General features: G+C 34.0%; 1 protein-coding gene across 1 annotated transcript in view; it reads left to right on the forward strand.

Moving 5' to 3' along the window:
- Nucleotides 1-414: 414 nt before the first annotated feature.
- Nucleotides 415-26593, forward strand: part of COL3A1 (collagen type III alpha 1 chain) — a 36452-nt gene continuing 10273 nt past the window's right edge. Inside the window, exons 1-35 of the mRNA XM_080933042.1 lie at nucleotides 415-601; nucleotides 9492-9691; nucleotides 9950-10000; nucleotides 10367-10480; nucleotides 11732-11803; nucleotides 13388-13441; nucleotides 13847-13900; nucleotides 14595-14648; nucleotides 15593-15646; nucleotides 15808-15861; nucleotides 16255-16308; nucleotides 16712-16756; nucleotides 16889-16942; nucleotides 17461-17505; nucleotides 18141-18194; nucleotides 18854-18952; nucleotides 19221-19265; nucleotides 19375-19473; nucleotides 19662-19715; nucleotides 19823-19930; nucleotides 20626-20679; nucleotides 21190-21288; nucleotides 21602-21655; nucleotides 21805-21903; nucleotides 22152-22205; nucleotides 22319-22372; nucleotides 22694-22747; nucleotides 23277-23330; nucleotides 23834-23878; nucleotides 24420-24518; nucleotides 24606-24713; nucleotides 24949-25002; nucleotides 25545-25598; nucleotides 25681-25734; nucleotides 26341-26394. Of these exons, the coding sequence (XP_080789168.1) occupies nucleotides 517-601; nucleotides 9492-9691; nucleotides 9950-10000; nucleotides 10367-10480; nucleotides 11732-11803; nucleotides 13388-13441; nucleotides 13847-13900; nucleotides 14595-14648; nucleotides 15593-15646; nucleotides 15808-15861; nucleotides 16255-16308; nucleotides 16712-16756; nucleotides 16889-16942; nucleotides 17461-17505; nucleotides 18141-18194; nucleotides 18854-18952; nucleotides 19221-19265; nucleotides 19375-19473; nucleotides 19662-19715; nucleotides 19823-19930; nucleotides 20626-20679; nucleotides 21190-21288; nucleotides 21602-21655; nucleotides 21805-21903; nucleotides 22152-22205; nucleotides 22319-22372; nucleotides 22694-22747; nucleotides 23277-23330; nucleotides 23834-23878; nucleotides 24420-24518; nucleotides 24606-24713; nucleotides 24949-25002; nucleotides 25545-25598; nucleotides 25681-25734; nucleotides 26341-26394 (2439 nt within the window). The 5' untranslated portion in view covers nucleotides 415-516. The remainder of the gene's footprint in view (nucleotides 602-9491; nucleotides 9692-9949; nucleotides 10001-10366; nucleotides 10481-11731; nucleotides 11804-13387; nucleotides 13442-13846; nucleotides 13901-14594; nucleotides 14649-15592; nucleotides 15647-15807; nucleotides 15862-16254; nucleotides 16309-16711; nucleotides 16757-16888; nucleotides 16943-17460; nucleotides 17506-18140; nucleotides 18195-18853; nucleotides 18953-19220; nucleotides 19266-19374; nucleotides 19474-19661; nucleotides 19716-19822; nucleotides 19931-20625; nucleotides 20680-21189; nucleotides 21289-21601; nucleotides 21656-21804; nucleotides 21904-22151; nucleotides 22206-22318; nucleotides 22373-22693; nucleotides 22748-23276; nucleotides 23331-23833; nucleotides 23879-24419; nucleotides 24519-24605; nucleotides 24714-24948; nucleotides 25003-25544; nucleotides 25599-25680; nucleotides 25735-26340; nucleotides 26395-26593) is intronic.

The following is a 26593-nucleotide window of genomic DNA, read 5'->3' on the forward strand; positions in this document are numbered from 1 at the left end:
TAGAAAAATAAAAGTTACAAAATGACTATCCCGGAGAATGAGAGTCAAACACTTTTTCAAATCAAGCAGTTTTTGCTGTTTCAGAGTGAAATTTGAAAACATGCAAACAATTTTTGTAGATGATCACAAAACACATTCCTCTGTGTTCCTGTTACACAAGTATGTATTTAAGACTAATTCATGTTATAAACATATACATAGTCTATTGTACACACCCTCCAGATGTGCTGTTTCTCTAAGTCTGTGGGCTGTGTCCTCTATATGCGGGGGGAAAAGAAATATTAATCATTGCTTTTACTGCTGAGGGGATGGGTTCTGCTCTCATATTTCAGAAAGGGGCTGGAAGTGAGGGAAGCCAAACTTTTTCCTATTTAAGGCCAGAGCAGAGGAAAGCCAGTGGCTGCGTTTTATGAAGGGCCCGGTGCTGAAGGGCAGGGAACAACTGATGGTGCTACTCTGAGCTGCTTCTTCCTTTCTCCTCTTTTGCACAAAGAGTCTCATGTCTGATATTTAGACATGATGAGCTTTGTGCAATGTGGGACCTGGTTTCTTCTCACCCTGCTTCATCCCACTATTATTTTGGCACAACAGTCCAACGTAGGTAAGTAAGTACTGATTTCAACAGGCTTTCTGGATTAATTTTGCCTTAACATCTTACAAAGAGTTTTAAGATAGGGGAAAAATCAGCCTATTAAGAATTTCCTGTCTAGCCTCTGACTGTGGAATGTTTTGCTAACCTTAATTTTGTTTTCTATATTTGTTTTTTTAGAAGTGATGTACATGAATAATACTGTCTAGTTGCTTAAGATAAAAACTGTTTTTAAATTAACTTGATGTTTTAAAAAATGCTTTAAAGTACTCCCCTCCTGCATTGTGAACATCTTGGAATGCTCCCAAGCCATCTGGAATTTATTGGTCTCATGTAATAATTTCGTGTTTTCCCTTGTACACTTCTCTCTTTGCAAAGATAGGATATTTAGCCCGTTTTCCAAATAAAACAATGCATTAATGTCTCTGGTATGAATTGTGCACAGCAAGATACTAGAAGATATCAAAATCTTTTGTGTATTTCTGTAAAACTATAACTGTGGACTATCTGTGGACCTACCAAAAATGAGCCCAGGCTGCTAAAATATGTCATTGTTTCTGTTTATATTGTATTCTGTAATTACACATATCTGATAAACTCAGAGTTTTGACAAAAGTTGTTTTATTTCTACATGTTCTGTTTAGCTGGATTTCCACTACTGTAGATAATATATTTTAACAGGAATATTTTTGCTCTTCTCCAAACAAGGTAAAGATACAAGTTTGCTGACTTGATATATTTTTGGTAGCCAAATATAGTGATCTTGATTCTCTTGCACCCCAAATTAAAAGCAGTTGTCTGGTGATTTACTTAAATACTTTAAATAATGCATACATTCCTCATCATCATGAGAAACCAGGGTGGGTACTTTCCTCAAAATAATTTTGTTGATGTAAATCTTACCTGTGGCTAAAAGAAGTTATTAGCAATTCTTTTTATACATTGTCAAACATGTTTGTATTTAAACCTTTAGTTTTTGGCAAATGTTTCATGAGTATTTATTTTTCCACTGTGTGTAATATCCTTAATATTTTCACAAATTATCTATGTAAGAGTAGATGAAGGGGATACCTGATAATATTTTTGTATGTTCAGTCCATGAATACACAGAGAAAGAGCACCCAGATTTCTTATTTCTTAATTTTCTTTCCCTTAACATACCCTTCCATCCCCCCTCTGTCTTTTCCTCCTCCTTATCTCTCCACCCCTTTTGGCTCCTTAGGAACTCCCCTCCCAGTTTTCTTTCCTCACTCATCACCCCACCCCCATCCTAGGCTTGTCCACCTCCCTCCCCCCAACCCCTTGTCCTCACCCCTCCTTGTTCCCAGTGAGCCACCCTCTGCTTCCCATCTCGATTTTCATCTCCTCCCCAGATCTCCTCACATTTTCTTTTCTTTGGATAGTCAATTCTCTTTTAGCTTTCTGTTTTCACTTTCTCCCTGCATCCTGCCCTCCTGGAAGATGTAACAATCCCAAGCTTTCCCTAGAAATACAAGACATGGTCCAAAGGAATGTTAATTCCTCAGCAGGTCAAAAAATATATTCTGATTTCTGTGAGAAGAATCACAGAATCCTATCTTTTAAAAAAGAAAGAAAGAAAACATGTCTTTGGAACACTAATTAAAATATCAAAATAATACCTGTAGTTTCTTAACCATTATATGAATAAAAGAAATAGTGTAGGCACAGTGGGTGTGTTTCTTCCTAGTCTAACTCCAGTAAAAAATAAAATAAACATGTTTGGTCCTCACCATCTTAACATCATCTTAAGATCATTTGCTCCCACCTTTAATTAAAGATCATATATATTTCACATTTTTAGTGTTTAGTGAAAATGCTGCTGGATGAGTAACTTTGGGGAAATTTCAGTAAGTAGCAGATATTTGTCACACTTCAAACATTCAGAGAACTCTAAAGGAGTATCTCCTATGTTCTCTGGAAACCTTAGAAGTAGTACAGAATTGCTGGACAGTAAATTATGGGAGTTTTATTAATATAAAACATGTCTCCACAAAGAATTCTGGTTTCTTTACAAATCTGTGCAAGTCTTACTTTATTCATGCATTTTATTTCAGCTATGGAAAAAAAAAGTGGTCTGTTTTATATTTCCTGTGGTTTTTAAGCATGCTGGAGTTTTAAGTGCTAAAACCTGCCACCTAGTGGCTAACAGTCAAAGACACCATTTACATAACTAGCGACAACACTTACCACAGGATCCTCTGTGTGTGTGTGTGTGTGTGTGTGTGTGTGTGTGGTGTATGTGTGTGTGTGTAAGAGAGAGAGAGAGAGAGAGAGAGAGAGAGAGAGAGAGAGAGAGAGAGAGAGAGAACTTTAAAAATTAAACATTCCTTTTATAATTAAAACAATTAGATGAAATGCTGCCAGACACAAGAATATACAAACAAACTGGCAAAATATTGTAAGTCTTTTTGAAAATGAATGTAAAAATTATACACACTTTACAGCCAGGCATGATGACACTGACCTCATTCTTAGCTACTTGGGAGGCTGAGTGTAGGTTAATACAAGTCCAAAATCTGCCTGAGTTCAATGTGAGTCTCAGAATGGGAGTAAAACTCTTGTCTCAAAATGAAAAGTTTACAGAAGTCTGGGGATGCAGTTCAGTGGTGGATACTTTGTCCAGAACATAGGAGGCCCTAGTTACAATCTCCAATACTGCCAAAGAGAAAGTATAGGCTTATGTAAATTCATCACATCATTTTTAAAATGTATTTTTCCTACTCATAGGCTAATATCATCCTCACTTAATGTTGCATTTTGCTGACTATAGGCCCATATACAGATGTTAGTACTATTGCTTTCTTAGGACAGGGACAACAAAACAAATGTCTTCTAAAATTTTAGCTTCTACATTTGCTATGTTGCTAACTTCACAAAAATTAACTGTGAACCATGAACTGATTTGTGATTTCAAAACTATAAATGGGCCGAGAGAATGAATAATGGCTTCATACTTTTGAGTTTATTTTTCATTATTTTTAATAAAATTAGTTATAACTAAGATTAACATTTAAATTTTCTCTGCTTTTCATTGTCCCAATTATTAAACACACAAGACCAATGGAATGAAATGTAGTATCATAAAATCACTGAAGTAATCTTACTTCTAATAAGAGAAAATACACAATTATGTACATATCTCAATATCAGTCATGTAACAGAAAGTGTGTTTGAAAAGCTTAAAAACACGGAAGGACAGGGTTAATACTGAAACTGAAAATTAATAAAAAAAATATGTGATTTGAGAACAAAAGCATAACTTTGAACATCTGCACATTTTTACTTTGGTAAGTATTTGTAAATAAATGATTGCAATTTCCATCATTCTAGAAAATTTATTATAAAGGTTTTTTAATGGTAGTCCTTTTAGTATTCAACATTTAAAAGATTAATCTGGTTTGTTAAGGAAAGGGTTAAGAAGTTATTTAATGACTTAGCCAGAAATTATCTTTCTTTCTGTAAAAATGTACACTGTAAGTAAATAAAGTACTACCAATAGAAGATTTTGTTGTTTCTATTCATGACTCCTTGTATTTCCTCAGCACTTCAACAGTGCTCCGAATGAGGGATGAAGGGCCTATAACAAATCCTGCACCATGTTGAGATCTAGGATGGAACAGTTGAGCACTATAAAAGAGAGCAAATCTGAAACCAGGCTGCTTGGAGGGAGAAGTGAAGAAGAAAGACTGAATGCAGACGGTTTGATGTTCTGCCTTTGGAATTTTTTATTAAAGGATTTGTCCAGAACTGTAGTAGATGCTAAAAGAGAGCAAGGTCTCTTTAGAAAGGCCTGTTTCATGCCCACAGGCTCAGGCCAGGCCTGGAGTGGTAACTCAGAAAAGACAGCCACCTACTGAAGCTCTGTGGTGTCCACAGAGAATGACTGTAGTGCAGGGTTCCTTTGTGACAGACATTAACTGATAGCTCCACCTTAAAGCCACTAAAGTGGATTGTTTGCAATTCAGAGCTGGGAAGATTAAAGATGAGCTTATCTTTGCTGGACCTGGGGGACATGTAAGCTTCAGGTCCACTGTGATTTTCTGGCAATGTGGGTGAGCTAATTCTCATAAAATGTTTCATTTTGTTTCATAGGGCTAAAAGCTTAGTGTCATGATTTTCCATGCTTAGGGGGAAAAAAAGTCACATTGTATTTTTTTTTTAATCCAAAAGTTTTAAAGGAGGAAACTTTGCCTGTTGGGAAAGCAATGGAAACTTTGAGCTAGCACTGCACAACACTCATTTGTTAGCTGCATTTTGGAGGATTATATTAACCACCAGAAGTTCTGTCTGTGCCTAACAAAAAACACAGCCCAAGTGGATTCCTTTCAGATTAACTAATCAAAGCCTTGCTTTTTCCATGACTGAGGTCAAGCCCTACCATTTAAAATGTAATCTCGATGAACAAAATGGAAAGGTCAAGTGGGAGAAGCACTTAAATTGCCTCAAAGAAGTAAAGTTTGACTATTTCCAGGTTACATCTTGTTTTACATGTACTTTATGCTCATTGTAACTAGTAAGATTTTCAGGCATACTATCAAACCTTTAAAATAAATCAAGTACTTACAAAATGTATTCATATACTGTTATGTAAAATTGCTTTTAAAATCTGTACATTTATCTTTGTTTTTTAAAATAAAGTTGTTCAATCAAAAAAAAAAAAAGAAAAAAAAGAAGTAAACTTAAAAACCCAACTAATCCAAACTTATCAATAGTGAAATTAGCTTTGAAAATTAACATTGAAAAATGGCATTTTCAGCTCACATGTTTTTGAGACATTTTATTTTTTTCCTTGTGTTTGTTATTGTAGAGGGAGGCAGACTACATTTCTCACAGGAACACTTTATGATGTTGAATAACATTTATAGGGCCCAAGTATCATTCAAAGGAGACTTGTGCTCAAGATAGAAATCAACAAATATGAATCATGCAGGGCCTGTAGTTTCTGAATTGTAATGCCTTAAACATCCTAAATATATCCATGTATCTCATGCAGTAAGTTTATGTTTGTTTTTGTCAGTCTTAGTGCCTGGCTTCCAAATCACATGTTCATCTTGCTGGTGGTCTGGATCCCATCAGGGTGGCCTGGGAAATACAAACCTTTCTCATAAGGTCAAGAGAAATAAACAGTAGGATTCAGCTCCAGATGGTATCTTCCCATTTTAAGATTAGAGACAGAGACATTTTGCAGACTGTTATTTCTTTAAAAACCTATACTTGTGAGGGTACAGAGTTTATAAGCCATATGGAAAAGTGTATTGAAACTGGTTTCTGTCATCCCATATTATCCTAGAAGAATAAAAAGTATATAATGAAACCAGCAGTATCTGATTTCAGAAAAACATTCTAGATTCAAATCTGAATTCCTTTAACTATTTTGTCTGGATAATTACTTAGTTTGTCCCAGGATCTTTGTGTACATTAAGGATTGTGACAGCATTCAACTGAAAAGTCACATGCATTAAGAGACTCATAAGATTGATATAAAGTATCAGGTACAATGGTACACACCTGCATTTACAGCAGTCTAATGCAGCAATACACAACTGCATTTCCAGTAGTTCGATATTAGTGATACATACCTGCATTTCTAGCAGTCTGCCTCAGTGATGCATACCTGCAACTGCTTTCCCAGTAATCTGAAAATTCAGAGCAATAACTATGGTTTCAAGGCCAGGCTGGATTATAGGTGGCATACATGATTTGAAAGAAAACAAAAAGAAGCTCTGTGATGTCCATTCAAGAGTAGTTCCTAGAACATGGACTTGATCTAGCATTAGTTTGCCAAACACTGTTAACTACCATGACTCTTTGAAAGAGTCATGCTTGACAATGACTTCCCAGGTTGAAGACTAACATCGGGTTCATGAGGTATGTATGCCAGAGGTTTGAATTTTGCTATCCTACATTGCTAACAGTAGACAGTCACATATAAGGTAATAAATCTGAAGAAGCTGTGCAACACCCCCTTATTAAGCAAAGATGACTAAGAGAAACAAGAAATGCCAGTTCTCAGATGCAAGATCTACTTGTGACTTTTCCGAATCTGATTTTCAAGCATGCAATCTTTGTTTCAAAAAAATATGAAGAAAATTTTGGCAACAAAGTAGATCTATTAATTCTCTTTTCTTTTATTAGACATTCCAGGTTTCTTTATTTATGTAGAACAACACAACTTTCTAAAGCAAAATAACTTATGCAATATAATTTTAAATGTTCTGAGAAGTCTAAAAGAATGAACTCATAACAAATGTTCATGTCACATTAGATTAGAATGGTGGTCTCTAGAGGCAAAGGACAGGAAAAGAATCGAAGATTATGAAGAATGGGTGCCAATTAGAACTAACTGACCATTAGATAACATTAAAAAGTCCTGGTATAGTATTTCACAATAGGGCAACTATTAGCAACAAAATGTTTGATGCATTTTAAATGGTAGGTAGAAGTATTTTGAAAGGTTTTCCCATAAATTACAAATTTTTAGAGAGATAAATATGCTTAGTCTGGATTAAACGTAATATTTGTTTATGTGTGTCAACATAACACATAAAACCCCATTAAAGTGTAGAATTTTTATAACCAAATATATTAATTAAAATAAAGTAAAATATTTTAAAATATAAAAAGTAAAGGTGTGGTAAGATCCACTGATCATTAAGTTGAAGTCTATGCACTTTAAAAAATACCCACTAAGATTTCCAAGAAAAACTGATAACAGCTTTCTATTATATAACCCTAGGTTTAACATGTTCATTTATTCTTTTAGTGGGTGAATGTCAGTGTTCCAAACAAATGATAAACACTGTTTTTCTTCTGTTGTGAGAATACCCTCAATGAGGTATATACATGGGAGGAAGAATGGAAGAGAGAAAAGATTTATGGTAACTCCAAGGTCATATAAGAACACATGATGATTTTTAAAATATGAGGAATTTAAATCTATTTGCATTTTTAAATAAAATAATAATTTTAACAATTATTATAATTAAATAATAAAATAATTTAAATTCCATTTAATGTATTTTATTGCATATTTAATTTAGCATGAGTATCTAATAATACCTTTTAATCTGCATACAACATTAGATGTAGAAAGTTATTTCTCATGCAAAGATAAATTATTGAAAGAATCATTAGCACACTCTATTAGTGTTTTCAAAAGGTTGAGATTTGGCAGTTTGAAATTGACATGTTTAAGGAGAATATCCTAAGGTGAAGCTAATCAAGTGAGAATGCATCAGTCTAATTCAGAGAACCATATATTTGATTCACATTAAGAAAGTATTCATGCAAATATTTTAGTGATTTCCCTGATAATTTTCTATTTCAGTGCTTTAATTTCACTTTTTCTTAAATAAAAAATATCAGTTCTAGGTGAACAAAAATGGAATTAGAACTTAGCTCTTTCTTTAAAACATCACCCTTGACAGTCCTTCATCAATTACTCTGGGGTTACCAGTTTGGTATTTAGCTTTTATAATCATTGAGAATGAAGTTGGAGCCTTAGAATTATCTGTCCTGTCCTCATAGTCTGATGCTGACAGGAGGATATAAGACAATTTTGTCACCTTACATAGTTTGGTTTGATTTGGTTTGGTTTGGTTTGACTACATAAACTTTCTTCCCTATTGAAAATACCAAGGAAACTGTCATACTTTGTCTTTGATTAGCTGTTAAATTAGTAAATTGTTAAGACAAAAATATCGAGTCTTAATTCATACAGAAAGCTTGAGTTTTTTCATAAGATGATTAAAGCAGTATTGGCACAAATACATAAATGAGAAGCAGAAGCAACTCCATATTCTGTAGACACTTGTTGTTATGAAGTTTCTCTTAATAGTAAAGTTTTAGATTACTCAAAGTTTCTAAATACTAAGATAGTGAATCAGAAATTTTAAATTACAATTGGGATTAAAAATATTAAAAAAGAGGAAATGTAAAAGAACTGAACAAGACATTATTTATGTTCATATTTATTTGAAGATGTTTGAAAACTTATTATTTATTCATTTATGACTAGCAAGCTATCATAGTAATTTTTAAGCTCCATCTAACCTTACTACACAGTTAACACTTCGAGACCTCAGGCCAGGTTTTATTTTGGCATGACCTAAGTTGATTCACTGTAAGTGACTGCTGAAATTTCTATTTCTTATATATAATTAAGAACCAAGTCTAAAATTATGGTTGAAGCTATTTTACTTGCCATCATTCATGCTCCTCCTATTATTTTTACTTATTCATTGCCAATATTTGTTTCAAAGCATCACTTTATTTTGGGCATTTGGAAAACTCTTTTGTTCTTATATGATATATAATACATTATGTAATATAATGTTGACTCACTAATGTCCAACAGAGTGAGCAGTGACATTCAACACACAATCAGCTTTGTTAGTTCTCCCAGGACAATATGGAAGACATTTATACTGCCAAGATTAGCTCAGTTTTTCCATGGATTTCTAAAATAGGTTAATAAACTCCAGCAGGTCCCAGAATTAGTAACAAAAGACATCCTTTTAGTTGAATGTTCCCATCTGCTTTTGGAACATAAAAAAACAATTGGGTAAAAATGCTTATTTCCAGCTGCATAAGTCATAAGCAAGAGTTTGAATGTTTGTGTTATATCTACTGGTGATAAGCTCTTTAATGTAAATGAAGTAAAAACAATTAAATTTATGAAAAATTGTGATGTGGCAATTTTATACTAACAAATAGTGCCTTGGTACATAGAATTTATATAGGGAAAACTTTATTTATTCTTAATGAAAGAAGAAAAATGTTTGTTCCAAATTTTCTTCACTTTGATTCTTCTTCGTAAATAATTATTAGTGCATAACCAAGAACAAAATCACATTTTGTCAAAACATTTATTTTCCCACAGATGAATTGGGATGCAACCACCTTGGTCAGTCCTATGAGTCTAGAGATGTTTGGAAGCCAGAACCATGTCAAATATGTGTCTGTGACTCAGGATCTGTTCTTTGCGATGACATAATATGTGATGATGAGCCACTAGACTGCCCTAACCCAGAGATCCCATTTGGAGAATGTTGTGCGATATGCCCACAGCCTTCTACACCTGTGAGTCTATAGAATATATAATCTCTTAAAAACTTACCTCTTTAAGAATCATATTTAATCACATAAATAGCATTTATAGCATAGAAGCCTGAAAGAAATGCAAGCCAATTCTGTTAAGCACCCATGTTGCCATGACAAATGAATGATGTCACTTTTAGCAGAAAGGAGGGGATTGGGTGTAATAAGAGTTAAGAAATGAAAGTGCAATTTGTGCAGTAGTTTACTTATATTAATCTCTATGTTCTTTATATGTTATAGGCTCCTGTCCTTCCTGATGGTCAGAGACCTCAAGGCCCCAAGGGAGATCCAGTAAGTAACATCTCCTCAAGGACAATAGTTGCTAATGGCATTTCTAGAAAAAGCTGGTTTTCCTTGTTCCATCTGAATTTTTATCATTCTGAATTTTCTTCTGTTTTACATGTTAGAAAATAATGCCAAACTTACACTGAAAGTCTATAATTCTATAAGTAAAGATTCAGTTTTCCCAAGTTTGTAAGTCTTCAACCCTTTTCAATTTAAACAAAAATTGTAGGTCAAGATATAAAGGAAAAATAATAAACCTCAATTATTCATAAGATTTAATTTGAAATATACTTAATATCATTGTACTAATAGTGATTCTGAACCACTTCATATTTTCCCTGTATTTTTGTTTTGTTTTTCTTATTTTGTTAGGGTCCTCCTGGCATTCCTGGGAGAAATGGTGACCCTGGCCTTCCAGGACAACCAGGTCTTCCTGGTCCTCCTGGCTCCCCTGGAATCTGTGAATCATGTCCAACTGGTGGCCAGGTAAGAAATTACAGAATTAAATTTTGTTCTGTGTAAGTGGCTTACTTGTCTTTGTTTGGCCTATATTATGTCAAACAATGGCAACTTCTGTCCTCTGGTTTTCTTAATTATCAAACCCCCAACTTAGTGCTACTGCATGCTAAGAGCCTTAAAAGTATTCCACTGACACTGTGTAATATGATTGCTATTATATCCTTCTAAAATTTCCTAGTGTCTCAACATTTATATGTTATACTCACTATGTTTGATAAACAGAGTGTTAGCTTCTAAAATAGTTAAATTGGAGTATTTAAAAAGTGTCTTAATTACAGGCTATTGCCCAATTCTATCCTAGTATCAATTACAAAGACTTTTAAGGCTGAGCACTAAACAGCAGCTCCAAAAACTGCCTATAGGATTTGTGTAAAGAGTTGCCTTGCTTCTGTTCAGCATTTAATGCACATCTTTTTTCCTTCTGAATCAGGGCAACCAATAGTCTGCACATAAAATAAATAACAAAGAATATAAATATTGTAAAGTTCTGCTGTATGGGTTTAAGTGAACCTAGAAAACTAAACAAACAAATGTGCATGATTTATAAAAAGGTCTTTTCCAAAACAATTCAGCAGAAAGGAGCATCCTAGATATTAAATAAAACCTAGCTAGTCCTAGAACTCAAAGCAAGCTCTGAGCCTTTCTGATTTGTGTTCTAGTTTACAATTGTTCACAACTGTGTAGAGTTTCAGCTTTTATTATAGTAAATCAGATGGTATATATGTATGTATATATATATATATATATATATATATATATATATATATATATATATATATATATATATATAATTTTATTGAACTCTTGGAAAAAATAATTTTATTACCCATGTTTAGTTGGAGATTGAAGACTTGGATTTTGTTACTTCAAAGCTATTTTGTCCTCAGATATTCAGAAATTCTGTGTATAATGATATAACAATTGTATAGAAATAATGGTCTCAGTAATAACATTTGAGGCCCAATTGAAGAGGATATTTTTTATTTAATGCAGTTAGTTAAAATCTTCATACATTACACAAGCAAGTATTTCTGTAGTATGTTTAATAGTTAAAGTCATAAAATGACACAATAAGCAAGATAGACATATCACTCACATATGGCATGCCGAAATATCAACAAACTACATGTTTCATGCACTAACTACAAAAACTTTAGAAATAACTATAATTCTTGTATCAATGTTATCTGATCTATGTCCTTGACCCTTTCATCACAGAATTATTCTCCCCAATTCGACTTTGATGTCAAGTCTGGAGTGGGAGGAATGGGTGGCTATCCTGGGCCAGCTGTAAGTATACATTTTTCTGAGAATTTTCAAGTACTACACTGCCTTTCTTTCTTCTAGAAACACAAAATTATCATGCAATTGTACAAAATTGTTCATTGACTACCAAGGTTGGAAGAGAAAATAACAACCTGTCCGTGATTCTTCTACCCTCACTCATTCTGTCCCAGTGGTGTTTTATGTCAGTCCATATTGCTGCTTCCCCATGCCCACCTGCACCAGGGCCTATCCCACCACCATGCTCTGGCAGATGCTTTTCTCATCTATTGTCCAACTAAATGTAGTTTTGTTAAGGCTTGCTTCTACTTTTCATCTTCTTGCCCAAGTTGCTCAGCATGTTCTTTTCATGTTCTTGTGCAGTGACTTTTATATTCTAAATGATAGTTACAGTCATTAATGTTCAATATCACAGTCCATTTTTCCTTCAAGTTTTAAATCCATTATTAATAGTTTTAGAATGCATTGATCTTTTATGTTCCATGACCTTAAACAATACCTATTCACCTTGACCTTGAAGGACTTTCAAAACTTTCTAAATGGCCTAAATTTTTAATAACAAAAAAGAGCAAAAACCATTGAAAGCTGGATTTGAAGTCACCTATATTGGTAACTTGCATTGGAATAGCTCTCAGGAAGTACAGCAATATTGAAACCTATAATTCACTCTCCAAAACAGAAATATCACTATAAATAAATACAATATGGCAATATATTTGTATCTCTTAAAGTTAAAAATACCTTTTATCAGTAGATCCAATTAAAAGTATTGTAGTTGGTATTAAAAACTGAATATGTATATATTTACATATATTCTAAAGTTTTGATATTTTTAAAATCTATTTGAAAATAAAATGAAGAATCAAATAGTTTTGTGAATATTGGTTATTACACTCAGGTTATAAATCCTCCTTTATAAGACTAACAAAACTAAATAAAACTACAATTTATTGACATTCCAGAAGAATATACTAAAATTAATGTAAAATTTTGTTATCAGAATATATAAATAGTACAAATCTGTTTTTCTAGTTTAGTGTAAATTTCTAAATAATTTCTTCATCAATTTGTTTTAAGTTGTGAGTACCCCATGCATAATGATTCATGTTTATATCTAGATCTTCACATCATGACTGTGGTATATCAATATAGCTATGTGCTTTAGAGTTGACTGACATGGTCATTTTAGAATCTTGTATCATAAGTTTTATAATCTGTAAACATTTTTACAATATGCTTAGCCAAAAACATTGTTTTTCACCTAGAGAGGTATCAATGAAATATTATAAAGCTTATTATAACATGTTATGTTGTCTTTCTCTGGATTTCCTTTCTTAAGTATCAAGACAAACATATTTAACATTCATTGGTAATCTAGACTGACTCTCTCATTTCATCTGAAGTAAAGCTTTCATGCAAAAATCTTTATTGAAAATATCTTAGAATTAAACATATTCATGTGTGTTATCAGAAAACAAGATTTAAAGTTGTATTTGCTTTAATATGTGTTGGTATCATGTGTAAATAGACACCACTCTGCAATGTGTGCATTTATCTCCTCTGTGTTTATCATTCAAATTTACATTCCAGGGTCCACCAGGCCCTCCAGGACCCCCTGGTTCTTCTGGACATCCCGGATCCCCTGTAAGTATTGTTCCTCCTGGTGTTTTCCTCTTCATGAATATATGAAGCAAGCTAATGTAGATATGGATATAGAGCAGCCATTTCAGCATATATAATCCCAATCAATAAGCAATTCACTACCCAGCAATTATTAGCAATTAAATCTTTGGTAAAATTAAAATACATATTATATTTGTATACAACAGGCCTTTGAGGTCAGAATCATTCAATTTCAGTGCAATTAAATAAAACTAATGGAATATACTAACTTCATTTTTATTCTGAAAACCTTGTAAATAATCATAAAGTATAATAAAATTTCTGCCTGCATTTACTAACCATTACTTCTTACAATAATCCAGATGTAATTTACTCATGTGAAGCTCTTGTTACTCTATATGTATTTACATTATTGTTCTATTTTAGGGTTCTCCTGGATACCAAGGTCCCCCTGGTGAACCTGGTCAAGCTGGCCCTACAGTAAGTAACACTTAAGTATTACTGAACATGCTGAAAGTTCATTTCCCACATGAATTCTATCATCAGTTTTTAAGTCATTCTTTGGTTCATCTAGAGTGTAGACTGTACATGTGTTTGAATTTTTCCATGATAATTTAACATTTTTGTGAAGTTTAAGGTGAACTCAAAGATCTTAGAGAGTTATGATTGGTTAGTCACCAAAATAATCCACTTCTGAGACATAGCAAAACTTTCTATCTAGGAAATACATGTCTAATGTTTCTGTATATTTGTCTTATATGTATTTTAACACTATACCTACATGTATACATATATCTGTATAGAACTGAGATAAAGATAAGAATATTCCAGAATAATGTGCCATATAAGTATCCAAAAAGTAAAATAAATGTTATTTTAGCAAAATATTTTGAAATATTGAGAAATGTTTTTATTTTTTGTATAGTCAATATCTTAAAATATAGAAATAAAATATAAATATTTAGTATTACATAGATATATAATATTTAAATTTTTTATTAAAATTTAATCAACACTAGAACATAAATATAATAAAGGTATAATATCAACTCAGGGTGATTTTTATAATGAGGACAGAGGGGTGTTTCAAAGACAGGTTTCCTTCCAGAATGCACATATCATACAAAATGTAACATAAATGTTGATTATTTTTTATTCTAATTTCTTACTTCAGGGCCCTCCAGGACCTCCTGGTGCTATTGGTCCATCTGGACCTGCAGGAAAGGATGTAAGTACTTATAAGTTGAATAGAAATATAGCAACATTCATTTTGAATGACAAACTGTCTTCTATGCATCCACTACAGAAGAATTTCAGAAAGACAAACCCTTCTCAAAAAACTTGTACCCAACAAACATTTTAGCTCATATTAGATGTTGGGAGGAGTCTCACTGTATTTTAAACTGGATGTTCTAGCTTCAAATTATCTTTCTTGATGGTTATTTCCAGCACTGATCAATACTTCTTATTACTTAAGGGTAATTTGATGGAGAGTCACATTCTCATGCTGAAATGTTCATTAGAAATCTTGTAAAATTTATTTTATCTCTGAATCATTATGTGATCAGATGGTTGTTCTTCACACTTTAGGATATTATCATTGTATTAATGTAGTAATCTCAGGGTTATACTCACAACTAATAGAATCCTCAGATCCATTTTAATTTTATTCCAGAAATAGGATTTTTTTCTTTATATACTGTCACATAGACTTAATATATTAATATCATTACTTTATAAGCATAAATTTATAAATATTAAATCCTTATATTTATATTCTCCTTTTTTCTTATTTATAATTTCCAAAGGTAAATTATTTTTATTGATTTGGAAATATCTGAACATTTCAAGAATGTGAGACATTTGTACTATTTCTTAATGGGTTTATGTCAAGGTAGGATGGCCCCCCTCAGTCCTTCTATTGAGAAAACTGATTTTACAGTAAGCAGGTGACACTCCTCTGTAATCTTAGGATTCTAGAGGTGTGGCTGGAAGGTTCAAGAGTACAGCACCAGCCAGAGTTACCTAGGGAGATTGTGTCTTAAATAAAAAGATAATTGGAAAAAATGTAATCTCACAACTATGTGTTAAATCCAACCAGATTATTCCCTTCATGCTCCACATTTCTGCATATGTAAGTCTTTATATATTCTTTTTTTTTTCTCTGTCTAGGGAGAGTCAGGAAGACCTGGACGACCTGGAGAACGTGGACTGCCTGGACCTCCAGTAAGTCTTCATTTCATAAACTACCCTAGAACAGTCATAGTATTTTATTTTGACTTCAAAAAACAAATAATCAAATTAAAATAGACATCAAAGTAAATGGATTTTATTACTGGATATTGATTTGAATATTAATTAACATCTTTCCCATGCATTACTTTTAGGGTATCAAAGGCCCAGCTGGCATGCCTGGATTCCCTGGTATGAAAGGACACAGAGTAAGTGACCCTAAGTCTGACCCTGTATTCATGAACTTAGGAATAATTTATAAATAGACAGAGCATTTTTAGTTTTAAGAAACTTTAGGTAAAGTCAATCAATTCAAAATCTATCAACCTAAAAACAATATCCACCAAATTAGGTTATACTCTCCTATACTTAAGGCAACTTTAGAATCATACTAAATTGAATGTTCTCCTTAGTTTTACTTTATTTTTTTTATAAAACTATGCCAAATGTCCTCAGCAGCTAAAAATACTTTATATTATGTAAATTATCATTACAGATGGCCATATATAATAAAAACTATAATGAAAATTAAATATTATACTTACCAGTTTTACTGAGTTGTTAACAGGTTTTAACAATTTTTTTAAAAAAAATATTTCTAGGGCTTTGATGGACGCAATGGAGAAAAGGGTGAAACAGGGGCTCCCGGATTGAAGGTGAGTTGCAGCACACTGTGTTCTTTAGTAAACTCCTTTAGAGTCTGGAACTATGCTAAGACTTATCTTATAGGACCTAACTTTGTCTCACAACTGTTCTTTCCATATAACTATTGCTTAACTATATGTAAATCTTATATCTTCTATGAAAGCTAACTACAAAAAATTTGGCTTAAAATATTTGCATATCTCAGTGTGTCTAATAAATATTATGTTAGCCCTCCTATATTTAAAATGCAGAACCTTAAATATCTGGTAATTAAAATCAAATTCTTTCAACAACTTGATATTACTAAGCTTTTAATACATGAATTACACGTATTTCTTAGTATTTTCTATGATACAATATTTGTAATGTCAAAGTGTCTGTTTCACAAAATAATAACATTTTGTGTTTTCCTAGGGTGAAAATGGTCTTCCAGGAGATAATGGAGCCCCTGGCCCCATGGTAATTATGTTTCCTCTATTGTAATTATTAATATTACTATCAACCATCCAACCCTATTGACTTTCTCCTTCCCAGCTGTTCTCAAACATGTCCCGTTTACAGTTAAGGTTATACTTTCAATTTTGGTTGCAGGGTCCCAGAGGGGCTCCTGGTGAGCGAGGACGACCAGGCCTTCCTGGAGCTGCAGTAAGTATTGCCAGAGTGTACCGAGATGAAAGTTGGGGTGGTCTGTAATGAAAACCTTTCTTCGAATTCAGTTCAGTCAAGCGTTGGATATGATGATATAGAAAGGAATGTCTTAAAGTTGCTCTCTCTGATCATGATTTGGATAGCTGTTGTTAGATGTTAGTTTCATACATTCATTAATGTTATATATTCACATTCAATTCAAAAAGCCCAGAATCTAGTTCTGCTACATGTCATTAACATGGTGCCTCAACATTCTAACACTGACACTAAAACTGTGTGATGAATAAGTGGATTTTTAATATATCTGAGGCAAATTCAACTCAGCTGAGCTTGAATGATAGTCATCACATTACTTGTACCTAAACTTTCATAATAAAGAAAATGTTTGAGACAAGCCACTTTCTATGATATATTTGAGAAATATTCAGTTGAATTGATCTTGAATTGTTATCTAAAGTTACTTTTAATTAAACTTTCATAAATAAGAAAATACTGAGACAAACCTCTCTTTGTAGGGTGCTCGAGGCAATGATGGTGCTCGGGGCAGTGATGGGCAACCAGTAAGTAACTTTGTATTCAAACATACCTTGTTCTATAGTGTTTAGAGATTGTAAATTATACATCATATAATATTACATTATATTATACTATATTGTATTGTTATATAGCAAACCAATATTACTTCTTGATTATTTTTAACCTTGAAAATTAAAACATTTTTAAGGTGTAATACTCTATTGTAACCATAATCTATTATCAACTTAAATACAACTCAAGCTGATATTGACCCTATAAACCACACCTCCTTCTACCTATGCCCATTATTTTCAGTCATTTCTTGACATATATATGGCACTTGTGTTTAATAGCCAATATCAGAAATGCCAATGCAGACAAATGCAAAATAGGTGGCGATACAAGTTTAAAAGCTCAGACGTAAGTATCCAGGAATTCACAAGGTTTATGAAAAGGCACATAGGAATACTGATGTTCTAACTTCATATTTATTATTGTTTTTCACAATGTTTCTCTGTAGAATATTTATGTGGGGATGATAACCTCTATTTTATTTACATAGTGTCTTCTGCATTTTAGGGTATTCATATATTATTTCATAGGAGGCTTCACGTGATGATTATTCTAGATGTTCAGTCTAATCAACGTGCATTACATGCAAATTGTACATTGTTTATAGGGTCCCCCTGGTCCTCCTGGAACTGCAGGATTCCCTGGATCCCCTGGTGCTAAGGTAAGCATACAATTCTTTAGAAGAAAGTATACATATCTTATAGACAAAACTCATTGGAATGCTTCTCAAATTTTTACCAATAAAATAATCAAATGTATATTTTCATCTTCAGACAATTTTATTTTTTTCATTTTTATTAGTTATTTTATTCATTTACATTTCAAATATTATCCACCTTCCCAGTTTCTATTCCACAAGCCCCCAATCCTCCCTCTCCCTGTCTCTATGAGAGTGCTCCCTCATTCACCTACCCACACCTGCCTCAGTGCCTTAGCATTCTCCTACCCTAAAGAAAACTTTAATATCACAATCTTGTCTTGATTCTCCTCATACATATGTGTGTATACATATGTGGTATATAATATGTAATATTTATCATATATTATATATATATATATTATTCTCATTAGCATTCTAGCATCCTGATGTCGCTTTTGAGGGCTTTGACTTTTTTCATCATCTCTCTGGGAAACACCTAGAACATGGATAGAATCATATTTACCTTTGTCCTTTCTTCTTATGATTAATAATCTTTTGTTTTAATTATAGTATATAACCATAGTACTATAGCTTTTGGGAAGTGCGTTTGAACAGAACTGAAGTCTAAGCTAAATTACTAAAAGTGGAAACAATTTACATGTTGGGATTTGACTCTTTAGGGTGAAGTTGGACCTGCAGGGTCCCCTGGCTCAAATGGCTCTCCAGGTCAAAGAGGGGAACCTGGACCGCAGGGACATGCTGGTGCTCAAGGACCTCCTGTAAGTAGCAAATAGCAAGAAGCCAAGCTGATAGGATTAGCCCATATATGCAAGTTGCTTACATTAACCACCAAGCAGAAAATAAACAGAACTAATTCCTTATTCATGTATTTTTAGTAATTCAGACCAAGTATTTATCTAATTTAATTCATAATTACTTTCCCTACGTATATATGTTGTGCTGCATATATATATATATGAGAGAGAACTCCAAATACATGCTTTTTTGTCATATCTGATAATATGCTCTCTTACCTTGATTGCCTAGGGCCCTCCTGGGAATAATGGCAGTCCTGGTGGGAAAGGTGAAATGGTAAGCTACCTCACCCTCAGATCATCAACACACAGAATTAATTATTTAAGCCAGATAGTAGAAAAGAAGGTCCAAGGTTGGCTAATGATAGTGTTTGTGTTGTCTTTAGGGTCCAGCTGGCATTCCTGGAGCCCCTGGACTACTAGGAGCTAGGGGTCCCCCTGGACCAGCAGGAACTAATGGTGCACCCGGACAACGAGGTCCTTCAGTAAGTTCATTTCTTCTTTAATGCCTGGAAGTTTATGATTAACTCTGACAACAAAATATTGACATTCCTTTTGCTCCTTCTAAGTTTAATTTATACAGCTCTCCCTCTAGCTGTATAACATCTGGCTAATTATGATTTTGTTAGTCAATTCTTTGTTGTTTTTACATAGAGATTTTGTTTCATTTTAGGGTGAACCCGGCAAGAACGGTGCAAAGGGAGAACCAGGAGCTCGCGGTGAACGGGTCAGTGCTAAAACAATAATAGGCTTAGCTGCTCAGAAAACTGCAGAGTGATGAGAAAATGGGTAAGTTTCTCAATGAAATATAGTCACAATTCTTTATGCTGTTAGGGTGAAGCTGGTTCCCCAGGAATTCCGGGACCTAAGGGCGAGGATGGCAAAGATGGATCACCTGGAGAACCTGGTGCCAACGGACTTCCAGGAGCCGCAGGAGAAAGAGTAGGTTTCTATTTTTACCTCCTTCACCGCTGGGACACAGTAACCTTTGCTTCTTTTCCCTGTTTGTTGAGACAGGGTCTTACTTATAGACTAGGCTGGTTTGACCTTTATTCTGTAGCCAAGGCTAGTCTCAAACTTATCGCAATCCACCTACCTCAGTTTACCCCAGTACTTAGATTAGAGGTTTGAACCACAACACCAGTTTAGGAGACAATGAGAATCTGAAATGGTGAGTTCTTTTTACATAATGACTTAGTACAGGCTGGCGCCAAATTTAGGGATTCTCCTAACTCTTGTCTCTGAAGAGTGTAAAGGTGTAAACAAGAGATTTAAAGTTTGAGCCACCCTGTCCTTCTGTCTATTGTTTACTGTGGCATATCCAGTTTAAATCTAAAATCTGAAAGAGTTTCAGTTTTTTTATTTCTGTTTTGTTTGTGCACTTGGTTACTTGGTTTTCCTGTGATTCAGGATATTTCCCTGTTGAGGAGTTTTGAGTTTGCCTTTTGTTTTATTTTCTCAGTACTAAGAACTGATTCCCATGACCTGTTTGGTGGCAATGCTTTACCACTAAATTAATTCCCACCTCCTGTTTAAAGAGCTTAGTAATATAAGAATAACTAACTATATTGCAACCTATGGAGTATGAACAGTTTTTAGTCTTTTAAACTGAAATATTTAACTGTGATTGTTTCCAGGGTGCCCCTGGTTTCCGAGGACCTGCAGGGCCAAATGGCATCCCAGGAGAAAAGGTAACTACTTCAGCTCCTAAATGCCATCACCATCAATAGGCATTTCTTTCATGTTATACCATTAACTGGAAAAATAAATATTAGAAGGAAACATATCAAGATAAATAAAACACAAATCATTATCTTGTGACTCTGCCTCTACTTCGATACTTCCATAACTATGTGATGAATTAAAGCCCCTTTATGTAGTAATGTCAGAGTCACTGCAAGAATCATAGAAATCACCTGCACGTGTAGAAGCTCCAAAGGAACTTCTAATCATTAAATGTGCTTAATTAAGTACAAAGATTAGTAAAGCCCAATTGATAGTGTTGGTCATAATCATGGGATATTCATCATAGTTGCCTCAATTTTTCTTCTAGATGAAAACCAAACTGAAGCCAATGATTTTATAGAGAAGTCAGCAACAAACTCTCCTTGAAAGACCAAAAACTCCAATAGTTTTAGATTTAGTATTGTCAGTGTCCAAGTCAATCAAACATCTTTAAGATTTGTTATCTCACAATTTAGGGTCCTGCTGGAGAGCGTGGTGGTCCAGGTCCTGCAGGACCTAGAGGAGTAGCTGGAGAACCTGGCCGAGACGGAGCCCCTGGAGGTCCAGGGATACGGGTAAGAAGACACATTTGTTTGAATAATCCTGTAATATGGTAAGAAGAAAGACAATACAAATAATAACAGGTTAATGACAACTTCAACCAGATGATACTTTTCAAAAGTCTCAAATTCCTTTGAGAAAACATGGGTCAAGACAGAACAAAAAAAAGAGAATAAATTAAATATTTGACTAGGATAAGTTTTTAAACAGAAAGTAGAGAGTACATTTTCAAGAATACATATAAACACGGAAATCTTGAAGTTGTACATATTAAGTATGTCGTACTCTTACATTTTAAGTCACCTGAATGCTATATTTCTTATTTAGGGTATGCCCGGAAGTCCAGGTGGACCAGGCAATGATGGGAAACCAGGACCTCCTGTACGTACAATTATAATGTCTCTTTTAATTAACCCAGTTTAAAAAATGGAATGCATAACTTGGCCAGATTTGAGTGTGTGTATGTATATATTTTATACATAGATTATTTGTTCTTAAGTCCTGACTATGGCTGTTGTTTTCCTTACAAGGGAAGTCAAGGAGAAAGTGGTCGTCCTGGTCCTCCTGGCCCATCTGGCCCCAGAGGTCAGCCTGGCGTCATGGGTTTCCCTGGTCCTAAAGGAAATGATGTAAGTTCTATAATTACTTTCTTCAATAAATATTTGACCTCTATATGAAAGTGCAAAAACACCAAATATTTAGCCTCTCCATTAAAAAATGAAAGAATATGTGACGATTGAGTAGTAGAGACAAATACATAATTAGCAATGGGTGTGTGCATGTGTGTGGCATTGCATGTGTAGCAGAATAGAAAATGGGGTATGGACTTTAATTAGTGAATGTTTTTGAGCATGTAAACCCTTGTTCTTTTCTTTAGGGTGCTCCAGGCAAGAATGGAGAGCGGGGTGGCCCTGGAGGACCTGGCCTTCCAGTATGTGTCTTTTGTTAATTTCTGGCTTTCTAATCATCTCAGTCAAATTTATTCAGCCTTAATACTTCCTTGTTATATGTATTCATTCTGTTTCCCTGACTCTCATTTTTTAGGGTCCTGCTGGAAAGAATGGGGAGACTGGACCTCAGGGTCCCCCAGGACCTACTGTAAGTATTCATATAATTGAAGATAGAATTGGGGTGGAGATATAACAACATCAAGAGTTTAGAAATTATGTTATCTCTACCACTGTGCCATAATATTTCACCAAGCAGTTATTAGACTTTCTTATTTTATTATCAAGTTAAATATTGGTGTTAATTATATATTGTATTAATGTGCTTAAATATCTTCTATAAAGCAAGTTTTTCTTACTCTTAAAATTTCTACCTTTTAAAGTAAGAAATAGGCCAGCTGAGAGTCAGACTGCAGACTAACTAGGAAATGACAATTTACAATGGAATATATAACTGTGCTTCTGAACATAGGGCCCATCTGGTGACAAGGGAGACTCTGGACCCCCTGGTCCACAAGGATTACAAGTAAGAGCTTATTCTTCAAATATTATTAGCTTTTAATAGACAATTCCATACCTCCTTTTTATGCCTATTTTACTGCATAAATATACATAAATTTTGTGAGAATGCTACATGTTCATATGAAACTTAATTTGTAAGTTTTTCATTCACTCTGAAATAAAACATTAATAGTAGTTTTCTACTATTGGTATTCTAGAATACGCACATAATATTATTAAAATAAATTTAAATCCTACAGTTCTATATGCACACACTTTTCTATTATAATAAAAATGTCCATATAACTAGGCTAATCTGTACTTATAAATCAGCTCATCTGTATATACAGAAAACAAAAATATAAATGTAACTATAGGTTTCTAAAATACAACTATTCTCTATCTGTCACTGGTTTGAATAAGGCAAACATTTTGTACCTTAAAAATATGAAAATAATGTCATTAACTACCCAGAAAAGATATATTTACATATAAAAAGCTTTCACATAGCCATACTTGAAGTGATCACACAGTGTAATTCTGTTGATTTATAGGGCATACCTGGTACCAGTGGTCCTCCAGGAGAAAATGGAAAACCAGGTGAACCAGTAAGTTGAATGTTGAATCTTATTCTTAAAAAAAATAGCAACTAAGTGAAAATAATCAAAATCCATTTCTTTATTATTAACTTTGCAAAATTTATGCATTTATTATTAACTGTGTATATGCTAGTAGCTGAGTTTTGATTGCGTAAGTAAATTGGTAAGAGTGCTTGCTAGCATGCATGAAACTCTTGGTGAAATCTCTAGCAGAATATAAACCAAATGTCTGCCTGTCTTCCCATTTCTTTTGGGGAGAAATGCAGGATTATCAGAATTTCAAGGTCACCCTTGGCTAAATGAACTTAAAGTGCATAAGACCCTGTTTCAGAAATAACAATAAAACAATCATGAGTTACATATAATGCTACTTATACAAAGTTTAAATTTTATATAAAACAACAGAAGATGCATAGCTTCAAGATTTAAACAATTGCACAATATACAATTGATGTTGTTTATACCTTCGCAGTGCATACAAATACTTACTATACATAATGTTGGCCTCCTAGGGTCCAAAGGGTGAAGCTGGTGCACCTGGAGCTCCTGGAGGCAAGGTAATTTCTTTAACTTTTTTACCATGTTAGGAGCAATTTGATTAGAGAAATTTTTTAAAGTACATTGAACTAAAGTTCTTTACTTAGAAAAATGAGATCGCCAATGTTTAGTAAATCTATGTAAGCAAACTACATGTACTTCCAATGTATTAATTTTGCCCCATCTAAATATTCTAACATTAATAAGCACCACAGACTGTGCCACCCAAGCGGAAACACAGCTGATGCATGGGTTCCGTACAGAGAACTGTCCTGGTGGCAGAGCATAAACCTTACCTCTCTGAATAATAGCAGTTATTACTTTAAAGACATTTCTACTTTAATCAGGACAAATACATAACTTATTGTTCTATGCTTTTAAAAAGATCCCTGATCTCGAACAATGATTCAACGTTTTACACTCATAAAATTTTCAAAAGTATTAAAATTAAAACTTTTAAATTATTAAAAACTTAGTCAATGTACATAATCAAAACTACAAAATTTCCAATACTTTTATGACAATATGCTGCAAATATGAACATTACATTTTTAATGATAGGGTGATTCTGGTGCCCCTGGAGAACGTGGACCCCCTGGAGTTGCAGGAAGCCCTGGGGTTAGAGGTGGAGCTGGACCCCCTGGCCCTGAGGGAGGAAAGGTAACCATAGTTTGATTCCCCTACATGTTTAAAGATGCACTTCAATTGCTTTCTTACCATCATCTGTCATGTGTCTCTTTATTGCAGGGCCCTGCTGGTCCCCCTGGTCCTCCTGGTACTTCTGGTTCTCCTGGTCTACAAGGGATGCCAGGGGAGAGAGGAGGTCCTGGGAGTCCTGGTCCAAAGGGTGAAAAGGTGCTTATAGTTTTATCTTCATTCTATAATAAAACATGCTTTCTAGATTAAAGGAATGACACACCACTAAAAACTATTCTCAAAATTATTACCTTAGCAAATTTTGACATAGAGTCCTATTACAAATATCAATCAGAATGTCAGCTCTAACTCCAGCAAATCCTGAAGATTGCTGTGCTAGTCTGACTTTCCCTGGGGATACTGTTATCTGATGACACTTGCTTTTGAATGACAGGGTGAGCCAGGAGGTGCAGGTGCTGACGGAGTTCCAGGAAAGGATGGGCCAAGGGTGAGTATTCACATAAGTGAGAAATGAACCCTGGTTATATGCAATGTGTTGTAGATGCTTCTTCAGCTTTCACTGTTTCGTTAAATGAGACCATATGTTACCACATTCTGAACATTGAAACAACACGGATCGATCACTTGACTGCTTAAATTGTTAGCTTCTACCAATCACTCCCTGATAGTCTTACACTGACCTATGTAAGAAAAGAATCCTTATTAACATGATAAAAGAAAGGATATCAAAGTGTATCAATGAAACCCAAAGTAATTAATATTGCTAGGAAATACAGTTTTAAAAAGATGTTAACACAGAATCTCTTATCACATCTCATTTATCTTCTCTAAGGTTTAAAAAAAGAATGAATCAATAGAAACACTCCATTTAATTACCTTCTTCAATTATACTCACAGAATAGTGAACTTACTAGACTCTCGTATTTATACAAAAATCTATCCACTTTTGTAACTCTCTTTACACTCTGATTAATACAAGAAATCATGTTTATTTTAAAAATAAACAACTAAAGACTCTTCTTCTTGCAGGGTCCTGCTGGTCCTATTGGTCCCCCTGGCCCAGCTGGTCAGCCTGGAGATAAGGTAACAACACTACTGGAAACAAAAATTAATCTTTGCTTTAGTAGACATAGAACAGTAACAGCATCATTTGATCTTTTCTCAGGGTGAAGGTGGTGCCCCTGGACTCCCGGGTATAGCTGGACCTCGAGGTGGCCCTGTAAGTGTTATATGCGTTTTCACCATTCTTTCAACCCCACATAGGCCATATCTTTAGTGACTTTGCCCCGCTACTCTGACTATCATGCTTAAGGTTCTATGTTTAAAATATATGAGATGCAAGAAAAGATTTAAAAATGTTAAAGTCCACATGAGATTATTTGATATACCTTATTTACTGAAAATCATTGGGAAAGTACATAAATTGAAAAGTAATATATATTTCTAAATGATCATCTCCCAAACTTTACCAAAAGCTTTTTCCAAATCAAAATTCTTTGCCCCCAAAAAGACTTGACAGTCAAGATAAAGCTACAGCAAATGTGTTTGTTTAATCAATTTATTATTTGATACTTTACCCTTTTACCAAACTTTAAATATTTCCACATTTGGAAGTTATATATTTAAGTGTATTAAATATTTGAACACTTTGAAAATATATTACTTGCTAGTTATATCCCAGTTCAGAGGCAGAAGAAATCAATAGTTGTAGAGCTATTCCTTTCTAATGTTTATAGCAAACAAAAAAGGCTTTTAGATACAGAGACACATAATTCCTGTGGAGAAGGCCTTCACTGTGACTAATAATATACTTTCCTTCCTTCAGGGTGAGAGAGGTGAACATGGGCCTCCAGGACCTGCTGGCTTCCCGGGTGCTCCTGTAAGTATGGACTTCTATGCATGAATGTCACAATGCCAATTTTACTGTCGTTCTAAAAACTAGCAAACAAAAGTTACTGTGATTCCAATATTTATTCAGCCACTTTACCATTTGAAATTACTTTAACCTATTTTAGGCAGCTCAAATACCAATGCTTTTTTATGCAGCATCAAATTCAAGGCCCTTGGGAAGAAGACAT

The sequence above is a fragment of the Micromys minutus genome, assembly GCF_963924665.1.
Source record: "Micromys minutus genome assembly, chromosome: 19".
Classification (NCBI taxonomy): Eukaryota; Metazoa; Chordata; class Mammalia; order Rodentia; family Muridae; genus Micromys; species Micromys minutus.